At 31.5% G+C, this 16561-nt stretch overlaps 1 protein-coding gene across 2 annotated transcripts; it reads right to left on the bottom strand.

Annotated features, from left to right (window-relative positions):
• Positions 1-11293: 11293 nt before the first annotated feature.
• Positions 11294-15805, bottom strand: LOC146903548 (microtubule-associated protein 70-5-like). Of its 2 annotated transcripts, XM_085736113.1 has the most exons (11): positions 15532-15805; positions 14886-14971; positions 14554-14619; positions 14274-14444; positions 13992-14162; positions 13740-13895; positions 13503-13649; positions 12925-12996; positions 12287-12847; positions 11742-11893; positions 11294-11661 (listed from the first exon to the last, which is right to left on the bottom strand). In XM_085736113.1, the coding sequence occupies exons 4-11, from the start codon at positions 14400-14402 to the stop codon at positions 11643-11645; spliced, it is 1407 nt and encodes a 468-aa protein (XP_085592239.1). In that variant the 5' UTR covers positions 14403-14444; positions 14554-14619; positions 14886-14971; positions 15532-15805; the 3' UTR covers positions 11294-11642. The 2 variants fall into 2 exon arrangements, with proteins under 2 accessions (XP_085592239.1, XP_085592240.1); XM_085736114.1 differs by lacking the exon at positions 15532-15805 and having other exon boundaries at positions 14886-15101.
• Positions 15806-16561: the final 756 nt, after the last annotated feature.

Here is a 16561-nt window from a genome sequence, read left to right as displayed (position 1 = left end):
TCCATTCTTAGAGAAACATGTATTTTGTGGTACTTGACTTAATTCAAGTTCTACATCACTCCCACTAGCTCTTGCAAAGCTATACTCCTTGAAAAAGAATACTCCAGTTCTAGCGACAAACAACTTTTGTCAAGGAAGAAGATGTAGAAATAGTATCCTCTAGTTTCCTAAGGGAACCTCCACAAGTATACATTCATTTAATTTGAAGTTTAGTTTATCTAGTAAACCATATAACCTCACATTATCATAAAGTCAAAATAGGTACTTTTACCTCCATATCTAATATATGGTGCCTTTATGATTACTCAATTAGAACTTGTTGTGGGTGAAGAATAACTGTAATATCATTAATTTCAAGAGTCTAAGTTATAATCAAACTATTTTAGATCGAGTCATGTCAAACATGAATTGATATAAATAATCATTATACTCATTAATCAAGCATTTACCATCACGACTTACTCGTATAGTCTTTATACTTTTCAAACTTATTCCTTTTACTTCATTGTTAAAATCTTTGAACAATTTCAAAGTTTTATTGAATCGTGTCAAATACACTTCGCTTATCTACTAAATGATTTAGTAATGTTAAATGAAGTAATAGAAACAATATCTAGCAAATATGTTTAGCTCTCCATATACATCTCATATGTATATACACTCAAATAAATTACGTGCCCTTTCACCTTTGTTGGTGACTGGTATACTAATCTATTTTGAAAGGTGGGACTCACATCCTTCAAATGATATAAAATCAAATGAATCCAATAGTCCATATCCACGGATTTTGGAAATGTGAATCACACCTGTTTGTACTAAACAATAATGCCAATGATATACAAAAGGTTCAAATATCATTTGATCCTTTTTCTTATGTTAGAGATCAGCTTATCAAGATCATGAAACTCAATTCCATTACTTGATTAACACACTTGTATAGAAAACATTATTTGGATAATAGGACAACATTTGTCTTTTTATTCAACTACACAATCATTCTCTTATCAATGCAAGATTTATGATTTGATGCTTCTATTTTATATGAAATTTAATAACAATTATTTGGTTCCATATCAAGTTAAATTTAAGTCCAAGCATTAGTTCCTATGTCAATGAAACAATTTGTTTCATTCTAGAAGTAAGTGGACTTCACTTATAGTTAATGTCCCGCTTCTTTAAAACTCTCTATATTTCAACAAATATGAGATTAATCATCAAGTATCATATACTTATGATGCAGAAGTAGAAATTTAACTTTCTATAAATATATGGGCAGATAAGAAGTCTTACTTCTATTTTGACTCTTTCAAAACATTAACAGTTTTTCTCATTCTAAAGAACAATTCTTAATTTTGTACCAATTCAGAAACTCCTTTCTGAAGATTTTGTTCTTCATAAGAACATTTAACAGTATAATAAAAATGTATATGCCGAAGAAATTCTAAATACAGAAAATAAATAAAATAAATGTATCATGATTGAAAAACATATTTAATTAGGTCTTTAATTAAATATGCTCCCACTATTTTAATCAAAACAAATGACCTTCAACATTTGAATCGGAAAATTTCATTGGAATCCATATTTCAATAAATGTATCATGATTTTCAAGTGGGTTGAAATCCATATTTCACCTTGCTTTAAGTCAACGGGGGCTGTACTCAAAACTCAGTTATTTAGGTAGGAACTCCTTCCAATTGTATCTCATACAACTTTCAAATCATTTGAGTGAATAACTCCTTACTCTAATCTATCATATAGATGTTCCCAAACATTGCTTCTAGATTTATTTTAATCTCATTAAAATTAATTTAGTTAAGTTAAACCCAAAAGAATAACACTTGGGTAAATTGGATTACCGCACCGCAACTTACTAGTATAAAATATGCGCTTCACGGAGGCAAAACCCACATATTCGATATTAGTCTTGAAGGGTGTTAAACTTTTGGAAAGCATTAAACTTAATATTTCATTTGAAGTAAATATATATATTTTAATCTTATTAAAATAATCTAGTTAAGTTAGATCCAAAAATAACAGTCAGTAAATTGAATTACCGCACAACAACTTACTAGTATAGAAAGTGCACCTCGCGGAGGCGAAACCTACACATTTCGATATTAGTCTTGAAGTGTGTTATACTTTGGAAAACAATTTACTTCATATTCTATTTGAAGGATTTTTATTTAGTTTAATCTTATTGACATGTGTATCTCATACAAGCGTCTTTAAAGACGCATGACATTCATGCTCATAGAAAGCAAGTATATAAAACATTTAAAACATACATGCTAACATACATCTAAAACATGTTAAGCATACATCACATACATGCGCTAAATAAACATACATTTCATGCATCACATACATAAAATAATAAATTAGGTAGTATGGTTATGACCTCCTAACGCGTAAGAATTAAATAAACTATTTTATTACAATTCTTTGACCCACGAGCAAGCTTCAAAAGTTTCTCCATCGGAATCATCTTTTGGCGTCGTCTTCTCCTCAACTTGAGCAATTACATTATTTGACAGTTAAATAAAATGATTAAATAAATCACGACACGCAGGTCGTATTTGAATAAAATAAATCACGACACGCAGGTCGTATTTAACTAAAATAATTAAACGCCAAAATTCTAAGGTCATAACCATACTAACCATAATAAAAGACATAAAAGTATTAATTATTATTTATAATAATAATCACACAGAATATTCTTCTAACTAAATCTCATTTAATTAGCTGATCCGATTGAGCGATCCTATTATTATGCGATAATATTTGTTTCCAAAACAAATTATAGGGTCCTATCAATTAGTGGTGAACGTGGCATCTAATTTCAAGCCAATTAATTTGGTCACTTTAAAAGGATAAGAAGACAGACCAATCTTAAATTGCCAATCTGAAATCCGATATCGATGGCTATCAAAACTGAAATATAGCATGGTCATCCCAACTAGTGTGCGATGCAATTCAAAAATATTTTGAAACCATTCTAATTTAACAAGCAGATTTGAAAACCATTTTCAATTGCTCGTAAACACACTGACTCTCAATGTTCTATGATAGCACCAAAACATTTTGCGCATTCCATAATTCCAATTCAAAAATTGAAAAAACGCACAAAGTAAAATATTTCATATGCACTTATATTTCAATTCAGGAGGTTTCCAAAACCAAAAAGGAGAGAATCAAATTAGTTAATGTCTTATTTAATTTACCAATTTTTTTTTGTTTTTGAATAAGACAAACCATTGTCACACAATTATCACATAATTGAGATTTATAAAAATTTTAAACGGGTAATCAATCATTCAATTATCATATAATTGAAGGTATTGAGTTTGAAAACAAACGTGATACCCAAAAAAAAATGCACTGACAAAATTGTTTATTGCTTCTTGATATTTTATTTAAATCAAAATATCATATTATCATGACAATAACAAGCCGAACAAATTGAAAACAGTTAACAATTTCTATTCATGTGCAGAGAACATTGATACTTATTGTTTCGATGTCTTGTGAAACTCTTTTCACTTATAAAACTGTACGCACAGAATTCACAATTCATAGTGTATACAACTTTACACATAATTGATTTGAATATCTTAACACTTAAGAGCTAATTCAAATCAAACTTATATGGGCCAATCGAATTCAGTTTTAACAAAAATTCATGAATTAATACTTACAGAAAACAAATGCATATGGATTCGCTGCACTACAAAACTATACACAATCGGAGTTATCAAACCTCTTTTGACAATTTAAATTGACGATTGAGCCATGTATCGCATACAGATAAAACAAACATATTCAAATTGATACATATAATAACTCTTATTAAGCATCAAATAGATTCGAATATAATGATTTAATCATAACCGTGCTCTGATACCACTGAAGGGATTTTAAGAGAGGTTTTTCAAAAATTATCCTCTTAGCGGAACAAATCCCATTGAAACGGATCTTGATTAAATCATTAATCACAAATCAAATAGAAACTTAAACACTTTAAGATTCATGTGTTTACCTCCTGAAGAGCAGAACCTTTGTAGCAGAATCTTTCTGATCACGAGCAAAGCAAAGCAGCGATGCCTCTACTCAGTCCACACGAACAGAACTTCTCCGATGACCGGTGCTAGCCAATTCTAACGGAGATTCAGAGAGACTAGGTTTAGAGAGCGGCTTTCTAACTTTTAGAATTAGGTTAAGTCTTTCAAGCAACCAAAAGTTTTAGCACAAGGGTTCTATTTATAGAACCACTTGTGTGCTCAGAAAGTCAAACACTTAAGTACACCGTACCTTACGGTGCACCGTATCTCACTTAAACACATCGTACGTTACGGTGGACCGCGTTTCTCTATTTTTTTTGTAAATTAAATAATAGTCATATTTAATTATTTAATTACTAATAAGTCTTACTTATTATTTTATAAATAAGTCTCACTTATTTATTTTATAAATAAGTCTTACTTATTTATTTCTCTCATCTTTCTGTCCTTTGTGTGTGACCCTATAGGTTCTCATAACGTTGGCAATAATATTAAATCACATATTTAATATTATAAACAGTGAGCGGTATCTAGCAACACATCACTGCTACCCAAGTGACGAGAATGTCATGTGATCTGACGAAACCTTTCTGTGATAATGATCATGTGTATAATTACCCTTTTGCCCTCATGTCTATATTGAACACAAGGCATAGATTGTGTCATCATTGTCTAGTTCAATATTGGGCCCGTAGACATTTCTCCTGTTATGTAGGAGGGACAAATTCCATCTAGGTCACTCATGTCCCTCAGCATGATTCATGGAGTACCCATCAACCAACTTTATAGTTATCCTGTTACGGACAACGTTTGAATGGTGACAAAGCACTCGACTCCAACATCTAGGGTACATAGTGGTTTCAGGTCGAAGGGTGGAATACACCACTATCACTATGAGAATATCTTATGACACTTTTCATAACTTTTACTATGTAGTATTCTCATGGCGGGTCAATCCAATATAAATATTACTCCTAATATTTATATCTATGTGAAGACTTGATAACTTTTTATCCATGATCTGTGAGATGTGATCATCAGTCTACCCACATAATAGTCTCTATGCATTAATGATATCCCACTTCTCAATAAAGCTTGACTACGGATACTTTAAGAATAGTTTCCTTATGTTTAACGGGGTCTCACAATTAAGTTATACTTAATGTTCCATTAAACGGACTAACTATTCTAGGGACTTTATTATTTTGAAACAAGACAAAATCAATAAAGAAATGCCTTATTATTTATATATTCACAATATATATTTATATCAACATCATGATACAAAGCCAAACCCAATCAATATAGATTGGCTATTAGAGCTTATTCCAACAATAATAATTTATTTGATCTCTCCTTTATGTCCATTTATTCATTTATATTTTTTTTTCCTTCTTGGTCGCTTTTTTTTTTTACTAAGCTAACACGTATAAATTATAAGCATTGTTTTTTTTTTTTTTATGAAATATTCATTTTGATCAAAGTTATACATATAGATGTTTGAAATTTTTAAATCATAATAAACTATATTTATTTTTTATCAATAATATAACAAATATAATTAAAATTCTTATATTTTTTAATAATATCAACAATATACATATAGATGTTTTAGAATCATATTATCCTTGTTTCAATTTATAATCTTAACTTTCCTTCAAGATCTTAAGTAAAATTTTGATTATGTTGGGATTTGTGTAGAATATCCTAGGCAAAATATTAATTTCGACCATGTCGGGTTTGTGGTTGAAACTTAAAAAGCTTAAAGACTAACTCGATATTTTGTCAAACTTAAGAGAACAAAAGTTGTATTTGACCTTACATAATAAACACATTAAGCAAGAATACCATTCATTAATTTGGCATAATAAACCAATCAATGATGACAACTAACTAAACAAACGTTTGACATAGGTCAACTCTATAAAATAAAATACACGGGCTTTATAATTTTCCCTCGCTAAAGATCAATAATTTGGATCCTTGAAAACATGAACACGCTTGTTTCTATTGATTTTCTTCGCTCTGTCTCCCATGTTCCATACAATCACCGCAAACAAACAACATTTTTCACATCGGTGTGTAAAACATCAACTTAGTCACATTGGTGTTGCTCATTCCTCAAATTTTTCCCAAATCGATCTTGATTTAGCATAATTTAATTCCATTCTATTTTCCTTTTTGACCTTAGGTGTTTATCTGAACAAATTCTATCTAGTTCACTTGATGAGATAATGATACAACCAATAAAAGAGATAAGAGATGATCATGAAGACAAATTGAGTGACTTATCTAATTGCATTATCATTTTGTCACTTGCGAACACTAAAGACGCTGTTCAAACTTGCATTTTGTCCAAGAGATGTAAGCATATTTGAAAATATATTGTCACCCTTGCACTGCATTACTCACACTTTTCCACTTTAATTTTTTTTGACAAATTCATGTCTAAGATTTTGTCTCTTTGCAAAATAGTTCTACTGCACATAATTGATTTTGATTGTAGCGGTAGTACTGAGTCTAGATTACTTAAAAGTTGCAAACTACGTTTTATCCCACAAAATCTTTAAATAATTAAAACGATCATTATAGCTACCACGAAGAGACAAAATATTATACATGAATTTGTCAAAACACTTCAAAGTGGAAAAGTGTGAGTAATGCAATGGAAATATATTTCCGAATATACTTTCATCATTTGGACAAAATGCAAGTTTGAACTTTAGTGTTAAAAAATCACGAAATGTGAATGAGAATGCAATAAGATAAATCACTCAATTTGGCTTCATGATTATGTCGTAAGCTCTTTTTGATAGGTTGCAATAATTATTATAAGTCGATTAGAATTTGTTACTCAAGTAAACACCCAAGGGGAAAAGGAAAATAATATAGAATTAAATTTTGGAAATTTAGGACAAAAAGAAATTTATTTGAGGAATGAGAATTAACAACTGTCTGGGTTCATGATTTACTTTAAACATAGTTGTTTTGTTCTTCTAGATGGATGATGTAGTAGAGTAGTTCCTGCATTCATTAGTTCACTCTCCAATAATCAAACAGACAATTATTTGTAAACAACACAACACGGTGAATTGAATTAATTAATTAATTGAATGAAAACAACAAAAACAAAAAAAAAAAAAAAAACACCACATGAATTTTTGTCAAAAATAGAAACACACACACATGGATTACCTCGCGTGCCTTTACTTTACAACATAGGGTGGTTTTATCCGAACAATACTAGCTTTGATATCGATGGAGCACTGAGTAAAAGTAATGAGTAAATCATCAAATTGGTGTCCCTGACTTTATTAATAACTCAAAATGGTTCATGTCTTTATTAAAACGTTTCTCAAGTAAGATCCAAAAGACATTATGTCATTAACCACTAAATAATATGCAAAAGACATTGAACCATTGACACTCAAAATACAAAACAACTAATAGAGTCAGGGACCAATGTGAAAAATGTTTGACAAAGACAGGGACCATTTTGAGTTATTAATAGAGTCAGTGACCAATTTGAAAATTTGGTACAAAGACAGGGACAAATTTGATGGTTTACTCAAAATATAATACACATGCTAATTCTCGATTCAATATATACATGTAAATTAGTGTTTCATTTAGGGGTTTTTGGTCATTTCCATGTGTTTCTAGGAAACAATGGATGTTAGAAAAGAAACTTTCTACATGTATTGATGACGCTGACTTTGGCCGTGGTCTTTGGACCACTGTCTCTTTTTCTTCTCCTTGTACATATAAACTCGTTTGCTCAATAAACCTCTTAAATTGCTCACATATTTTCACTAAAATGTCTATCGAAAATTACATGACCTGATGGGTTGGATAATTATAAGGACTTATTGAACAATCACGTTGTACTATACTTGTACATGGGTTGATTCCACATGTATCCGTACATTTAAGTTTGAATATATAGTTAAATGATTTTTCTTAAATATAACATGTTCGATTGTATAAACAATTTGATTGCTAATGAAATGCTATAAGCATATTTTCTTCAAAAAAAAAAAAAACATGTTCGATCGTTTAAAAAATTGTAATAATTAAATCCTATTTACCAATTGTGTTAGCAAATGTAAAAAGAATAGTATAATAATATAAACAATGAAATGATATTTTTTTTATGAAATGATTAAAATACAAAAGTCAATAGATAGTTTTTTTATTCAAAAAAGTGATTATTAATTTATCGATTTTGAGAGCAATTGTACCAAAACACTTCAATTTGTGAATTTACAATTGAGAAGAATGCATTTTAATATTGCACAACAAGTTTGGGTAGATTTTATTAGATGTTTCTCTTGTCATTCTTCACTTAGAAATACTTTTTGTGATTATAACAAACTTTCAATAAAATTATTGATTTTAGAAAATTATATATATATATATAGTTAAAAGTTTTTCATGGATATTTGATATAATGTGATGCAAATTCTCACGTTTGGACATACAATTTTTCATGTCTCAACACTTTTGGGGGTGAATTTTTTTGTCATACACTTTGAAACTAAAAAAAAAACCACACATATATGAGGAATCAAATATGCTCTGAATGTGTTCCTGAGGAGAAGAAAATTTTATACTAGGGATGGATACAAATTAAGTACCTGGGAATACTGACTTTAGTTGGGCAGTCCAAGCAACATGATAGAGTTTGGAAGAAGTTTGAGGGATGGAAAGGAAATCACATATCTTTTGCAATGAAAGAGATTTTATTTAAAGTGGTGGTGCAATCAATTGGATCGGTTGGATCAGTTGGAATGTCGTTTGTAAATAGAAGAGGGAAGGCGGTATGGGATTCAGATCTCTGAAGGAATTTGATCTGGCTTTGTTAGCTAAATGGGATGGTGAATCTGTCATTACCATGACAGCTTACTCAATAGGTGCTTGAAACTTGAAAGGTAGATATTTTCCTAGATCCGGTATTCTTGATGCAAAAATTTGATTAAATTCTTGCTACACTTGGACGAGTATTATCCAAGCTTGCTCAGAAGTTTTAGATCATGGTGGTTATTGGAAAATTGGTAATGATCTTAAGCATCAATATTTGGGAGGATGGTTAGTTATCTTGCCAAGGAGAACATAAAATTTGGTGTCCAAAGCCCATGAATTATGAGATTAATGTTGTGGCAGACCTCTTCCATTTTGAATACGGAGAGTGAAATTATCAACTGATTAGTTATATTTTCCTTCCAATTGATGCTCAACAAAGAATTCAAATCCCTCTTCCATATAGTAGGCCGCATGATTCTTCTTTTATTTGGGGGGCAAATAGAGTTGGTTAGTTCTCTGTCATACCAGCTTACAACTTTCTCAAGAAAAGGCACGAGGTTCTTAACTCCAACCAATCCATCATTCCACAAGAAGGCAATATGGAGTATGTTGTGGAAGCTCAACACCTACGGCTCATGTGTCGGATACTTCACCAAAGGCTATCGGCCAGACAAGCTTTGTTCAAACGTGGGGTTAATTGTACTTCGTTGTGTTGTTTCTGTGATCAACATAATAAGCCCATTAACCATCTTTTTATGGTGTGAATGAGTGAAAACTGCATGGTTTGCTTCACCATTGAGTGTTTCTTTCCAAGCCAATACGGAAGAATTGCTACAAACAAGTAGTACATTAATGCTTATATATATATATATATATATATATATATAGACCAACGAACTCCTATCTAATCTAATAACATTTAACTAACTGTCACATCTCTAATAGCCTACTTTAACATTAGAATGGATAATGATTAATGTTACGAAACCGAATGGCAAGAAACGCAAGAATTAATAATTTACAATGCTTGACCTACTTGATTTCTGTCAAACCCAATTTTGTAACTGTTTGCTTTATGGTTTAAACGAATACCATGTGTTACTCAGTTAGAATTTGACATAACGCACTAAATTATAGACCATGTTGCTTCTGCGATCATTTAATAATTTTTTTGAGATGCTGAATTAGAGTGATCGACTGCTTATTTTAAACAAATATTAATTATTAAAAAAGTATAAATAAGTGAGATGAATTCTCTTGGATTGGGGTTGTTGTCTATCAGACCATGAATTAACAGTTATTCAACAAACAAAGCTATAATTTCTCAAATTGAAATTATTGATTATATTTTGTGATCCTCTTGGCAATATCCTTCATTCTTAAATTTAAACTGGCTTAGGTTCATAATACAACGGGAAAATTATAACAACCTCCCCTTAGTTCTATCTAAATACAATTGACCTCCCCTCTATTTTCCTAAACATTAAAAACCTCCCTTCTGTTTCTTTCCGTCAAAATTGTCGTTAGCAGGCAAATTACTCCATTCCAACCCTATCTCATCCCCTTAATTCTATTTCTCACGAAGCTCCAATTTGCATGTATTGCTAGAAAGAAATGTTGCAACTATTAATAAATCATGGAAAAATTTGTGATTGTCATAGCAGAAAGTCAAATTAATCACTCAATGTGTTATCATCTGATTGATAAGCTTCTTAATTTGATTTGATTCATATGTAGTTTTATCATGACAACAAAAATTGCTGCCTAAGCCCAAAGAATATTTATTGACTTAATTACTAGTTGGAGACGCAGTGGAGAATTTTGTCCAGTTTTGGAGAGAGAATGAAAAACAAGGGCATGATATATACATGGTGAGGGGTAATTAAAGGCACGATCATCAACCCTTTATTCTTGACAAAACAATGACATTGGTTTTGTAGTTTATTTTGCCATACTTCCATTGGTTTATTTGTCCCAAAATTAAGAGGTTTATATAGTTACCATGCTTGAAAACAAATTTTTGCTGCTAAAATAGCTACTGCCAATAAAGATGTCGTTGTATGTGGATCTGGAGAAGTATTTTGGGTTGCAAATTGAGTGTTATCAATTGCCAAATTATGAATGACATGCTTTCGGTTTATAGCAGCATTTTAGAAATTGAAATTGCCTTAAAAAAAATGAAATTTATGCTTTTACAAAAAGCTCCTTTTTTTTTAATGGAGAAACTAACGGTGTTAACAAAGAAGGGATGTCTTTGTCTATTTGGTGAGAACTTAGGGGAGGTTAGTATATATTTTAAAACTAGAGGGGGTGTTTGTGCCATTTAGAGAGACTTTAAGGGAGGTAAGTGTAATTTTTACTAATACAACTGAAAGCTATAGGCTACAAGTTGTAAGTCTATTGCATCAAAACTATGGATGTAGTTATACTATTGAATGCTGATTGTTACTCATATTCTTCACTGAACCAATGTGTATAATATAATTTTACATTTCAAATGCTCAAGTGATGTTTTTCCAAGTGTTCCTCGTATTCAATTTCGTGAAAAACTTGGACAGTGTAGTGTGTAAAACTCACTATGAAAGAAACTCTTTTATACAAATTTACAGGTGCACATTGAACACTTTTGTTTGTACATAATCAAATTCTGGAACTCCTTTTTGGCAGTGGAAAATTATTTCAATATACTAATCTCACCAAATGTTTTGTATTTACAAACAAAAATCACAAAGTTGATCAATAAAATTCCTTTAGCTATCTACAAATAAAGATTCGTCAACATTTTTTCATCACCCTGCAACAATTTTATAACATTGTTATGGTATAGTTAAGAAAAACAGAACAAACTTGTTAGCATGTATCAGCCACACTAACCTTTTGGAGGAGTCTGTGTTTCTGTATTTCTTGTTATCATCTGAATTTATTGCTGCTGAAAGCTCCTTTTCTCTAGCAGCTGCATCTCTTTTCATTTTCTTCCACTCTACTTCCATGGACTTGGTCAGTGCATCAACTTTCTTCATGAACATCTGAAGTTATATATGTAGTTCAATATGATATATGGAGAGGATCATAGTATAATTAGTGTATAATTATGTCACAAGTTTATGAAATGTGTGTTTTATGGACCTAAAACTACAGTAACGAACTCATCTATTTCTTTTTTAAAATTGAGAGATCCTACTTGTAGACTTTGAAACATTAACGCAGACACATATACAGACACCAAACACGACACTGACACTAACCGGAAGACACTGGTAATAATTTAAGAAAATTAAAGTAATTGAATGTAACCATGTGTCAGGACCATGTTGGTTTCTGATACTGACACGTGCCAGACATTGACACGGGACATGTCATCTATATAAAGTGTCGGCGATACATAGCTAGTGAAAGCGGGGCACAACAGTTACTATTACCATAATTTCTTCATCTTTAGCTTGCAAACTACTGTCTTTGGTTTCACAAGACTTCCTCAATTTAATGACCTCTCTTTGCAGCCTATCATACAAAAAACCTGACACCAAATCGTCACTGCACGAGTCATTTGGTTTCTTGCTTTGGAAGTCTTCATTCACATCAACAATTGTTTTGATTTCTTCGGCTTCACTTTCAGCATTGAACTGGTTTAAATTCATGTCTCTGTTCACCTGTATCTCATTTTCCTTTTCACCACTATCAGCAACTTTACTTATTGAAGTCCATATCCTTTTCTTCAACATGTTTTCCGCAGAAGTATACTTCATTTTAATAGGAATTTCCAGTTTTAAATTTCCCCCAACAGTGTTTGTGTTGTTTTTTATATTTGTCTGTTGAAATAAAGGGCTTCCAATAGCAGATGCTCTTGGTTGTGATGTAGATCTCTTTTTTGGACCACCACTTGCTGTTCGGGAACTTATGATGTTAGGCTTTTCTGCTTTTGAACTTGAAGAATGTTTTAAACCTTCCTCCATTGTTTTTAGTCTCACTTTTAGTTTTTCCTGAAGTGAACACCAAATAACACGTTGAAAATTGATTTAGATGCTTACATGGAAAGAAAAATGAGTCAGATAAATACCTTCAGCTGTGATTCTGCCTTGGCTGTTCTCTCTGATATAGCAAGCTTGTCTTTCAACCTTTGCATCTCTGTCTACATTTGCAAGGACATAATAGTTTGTAGAAATTTCATTTAGGGCCTGTTTGAATTATCATGTTTGAACTTATCTACTGACATAATCAGTTGTGAGATTGTTTGGGAGAGCTAATACAAGCAACTTATGACACGTCAATGTCTATTTTGAACTTATTTCTATAAGCTCTCCAAGATAACTTATAAAAACAACTTAAATAAAAACAGTTTGACTTTATTTTATCTTTTGTTATAGAAACATTTTATATAAAAGCACTTATATTATAAGTGCATAGTGTTGAACAGCTTCTCTTGATTGGACTCCTTAAATATGGAAAATCCTAGTTTGCATTACACCCTCTTAAACTTAAACTTACCCTTAAGATTTATTTCAGTATATTGTTATTGTAGTTTTCAGGCACTACACCTTATAAGTAACAAAATAAAACTGTAGTATTTAAGGCATGAAAGCAGGATGATATAAACTTCAAAGGTTTTCATGGAAAGTTATTCATACTTAGTCATACCTGCATAATCCTTCTCTCTTCTAGCCATTGCTTGACAGGCATGACCTTGTCATTTTCATCCTTCCACTCATTAGCTTCACCATTTGCAATTCTATTGGCCGAAACTTTTACCCTTGCTAGCTCCCTCTCTAGTGTCCTTTTCTCATCCTGAAAATTTATATGCAAAACCACAAGTTACCACAAAAGATCAACCAAACAAACAGTCAATATATCAAACATTAAATTCAGACTGCTTACTTGCAATTCAGAAACTTGTCTTTGGTAATCGCGAACAACGTTAGCTGTAGCGCCGTTAGCTAAGATGACTTCCTCAAGTTCCTGAATAGTTTGGCTAAGCTTTTCAACTTCAAGAATCTTTTGGCGGCGAGATTTCTCTAAAATTTTGGTCTCCTCCTGTTTGTGGTAGTTGTAAATTGGCTAAAACATTTTCACTATAGAAACCAATTTTTTATTATAAAAAAGAAAAAAGGGAAACGCAAAAAATCTTGCCTGGTAGATATCAATCTGTCTCTTTAAGTCAAAATTTTGATTTTGAACTTCTTCAATTATTAGAGCCTTCTCTAGTGCACTTTGCAAAATCCTCTCTGCATCTAGCAATGCTTTCTCTTTCGACTTTTTGAGTCGTTCTAAAGTTTTGTTATCTTCCTGAAGTGCTGTTATCTATGAAATCATATTTGATGTTAGTTTTGTTGTCTACATAATTTAATTCCATTTTGATCTATCCTTGCAAATGATTCCTTGTTGGAAATGGTAGTATTTGTAATATTGTACCTCATTCCTATACATTGTAATCTCAGCTTGAAGAGGGGCAATGGCGTTATCAATTGGAACAGAATCGTCATCCTTTTGGTTTGCATGCACCCTTCTAAGTGTTGCTTCTGCGGCATATTGTGCAGCCATTGCACTTTTCTTTTCGTCTGTCAGTTTCTTGATTTCTATATTCTGCATAAGAATAGATTTTGGAAAGAGAGAAAAACTTGCATTTTAGGTTCTAGCAATCTTCAATATGGTTCCTACTTTAATAAAATACAAGTATACCAAATCAGTGTACCTTTTGCTTAAGACGATCCTCTGTAACTCTAAGTCTCTCGTCCAGTTTACCGACTTCATTTCTCAGCTGAAAATGGTGGAAGACAATTATAGCCATATTAGACTGAATAATACGGTTCTAAATTGAGGTTGCGGCCACAATTGCAGTTGTGGACCAAAATTTAGAACGATGCGGAATACTGAAAAATTCATATATCTTGTAATTATACTACAAATTAATAGGTAGTTTCATATTTTTCTGTTGTAACATGCATGACATAATTAATGGTCCCTAATGGATAAAGCTGCTTATGATATACCATGTGTTTGTATAGATAGATTTAATTAAAATACCTCTTCTATGGCCTTATCCTTCAGAGCTTCAGTCGACCTTAGTGCTTTGATTTCACTCTGACAAGTTGCTACATCCTTAACTTTTTCTGCCACAATGATTACATAAAGTTATAAGGTTTTTAGACAAACCACTGACTTGAATAGTTCATTTTGTGTTCAACTTATACTTATGGTGACTTCTAGGATAAGGAAGTCTTTCATATCACATACGGTGGACTGATACTTGAAAAATGAAAATCGTTTAAAACTCTAATAAAGATTGGTGATGCTGCTCACAAGTAGAAAGTTTGGTATCACTCGTTCTCATCATGACTGAGACAATGATCTGGTCAATACTTTTTTTTTGGGTAAATATCCATTCAATACTAGTTCGGCATAAAACAAGGAAAATGAATAAAAAACGTATCTCAAAATTCAACTTATATTTGTTTTCTCTTGATTTTGTTGAATCAACACTAACAATGATCAAATTACTTAAAAATGATGATGTTGTAGTCAAAAGTTTTAAACAATTTTCGAACTTTGTCACATGTGACGCTTCATCACTCTAACAATTGCTTATATTCATTATAATTTATAGGCTAAGTCAATCAATGAAAACAAATGCATATCAATATGATACAAGAACAGTGAGAATCAAACTGACCAGATGGAAACTAAATCAAACTCAATACTCCTCATGATGGAAACAGAAAAAAAAATATTGAAGAATGAAAGAGATTATGCAAACGATTAATCTCCAACACCATAGGGTCTGAGAGGACAACTGGAGGCTCCTCTCCATATTGCTTTTCACACCTCACCATTTCCCTTTCCCTCACTTTTGGCATTGGGAGGAGAACTCACTAGCTTATAGTTATATTTATGCACAATGTTTGGTTTCTAGTTTGGTTCTTAGTAGTGCTACTAAATAACAAAGTAGGCAGCAGAGTCCAAAAATACCAACAACATATATAATATAATAATAATAATAATTTTATAACAATTTTTTGTATTAAACTTCTAATTCTAGAGGAAGGGGTCTGATATTTCGATTGAAGATAAATAAAATATAACAAAAAATTGTTCCACCGAAAAATCGAACTCACTTCTTCCAAACAATTCACTGTTTGAAAAAACTTATTAATCATTTGAGTTCAATTACGTATTAAATATCAATTAGATTAAGGAGAAAACGTGTGAATTGGTTTCGTATAATTAAAGAAGTTTAAGAAATGCTAACAGGCCGGCCAAGCCGGCTCATCTTCTACTTCTAGGCTCTAGCTTCATATATACCTGACCCGTTTTCTTATTTCATATACTTCACATACTTTTACTCCCGTAAATAAATCTTGACTCCTTAAAAATAAATCTTGACATTTATTATTTTAAAATGTTTAATCTAAAATGATAAGCGTCTCCATCAAATCTTTAAACTGTACTATTAGTTTAAGATGTTGTGATAATACATCAATTGGGTTTGATTTGACTTAAATTAAGGTTTTATGGATACAGATATGGATCATCTCCTTCAGTTTTCTCTCATTCTCTCTCCTAACTCTCTATCTCTCAATTTCGTTCTTGCTCTTCATTATATTTTTATTTTTTAATGATGGGAAAAAGTGTGAAGGGGTACTTATTTTTATTTGCATGAAAACTAGTATAAAGTTATTTTTTTCTTTTGGTGGAAAAAACCA

Source organism: Medicago sativa, chromosome 8, assembly GCF_051527215.1.
Source record: "Medicago sativa cultivar Bolivia chromosome 8, Bolivia_mono, whole genome shotgun sequence".
NCBI lineage: Eukaryota > Viridiplantae > Streptophyta > Magnoliopsida > Fabales > Fabaceae > Medicago > Medicago sativa.
Note: the sequence above shows the minus strand (reverse complement) of the source record. Positions and strands in the feature narration are given on the sequence as shown.

Coding starts and splice junctions, on each gene's coding strand:
- LOC146903548 (XM_085736113.1), bottom strand. CDS start 14,402: ATGGCTGCACAATATGCCGCAGAAGCAACACTTAGAAGGGTGCATGCA. Junction 14,163..14,273: donor TTACAATGTATAGGAATGAG/GTACAATATTAC, acceptor ATGATTTCATAG/ATAACAGCACTTCAGGAAGA. Junction 12,997..13,502: donor AAGAGAGAAGGATTATGCAG/GTATGACTAAGT, acceptor TTGCAAATGTAG/ACAGAGATGCAAAGGTTGAA.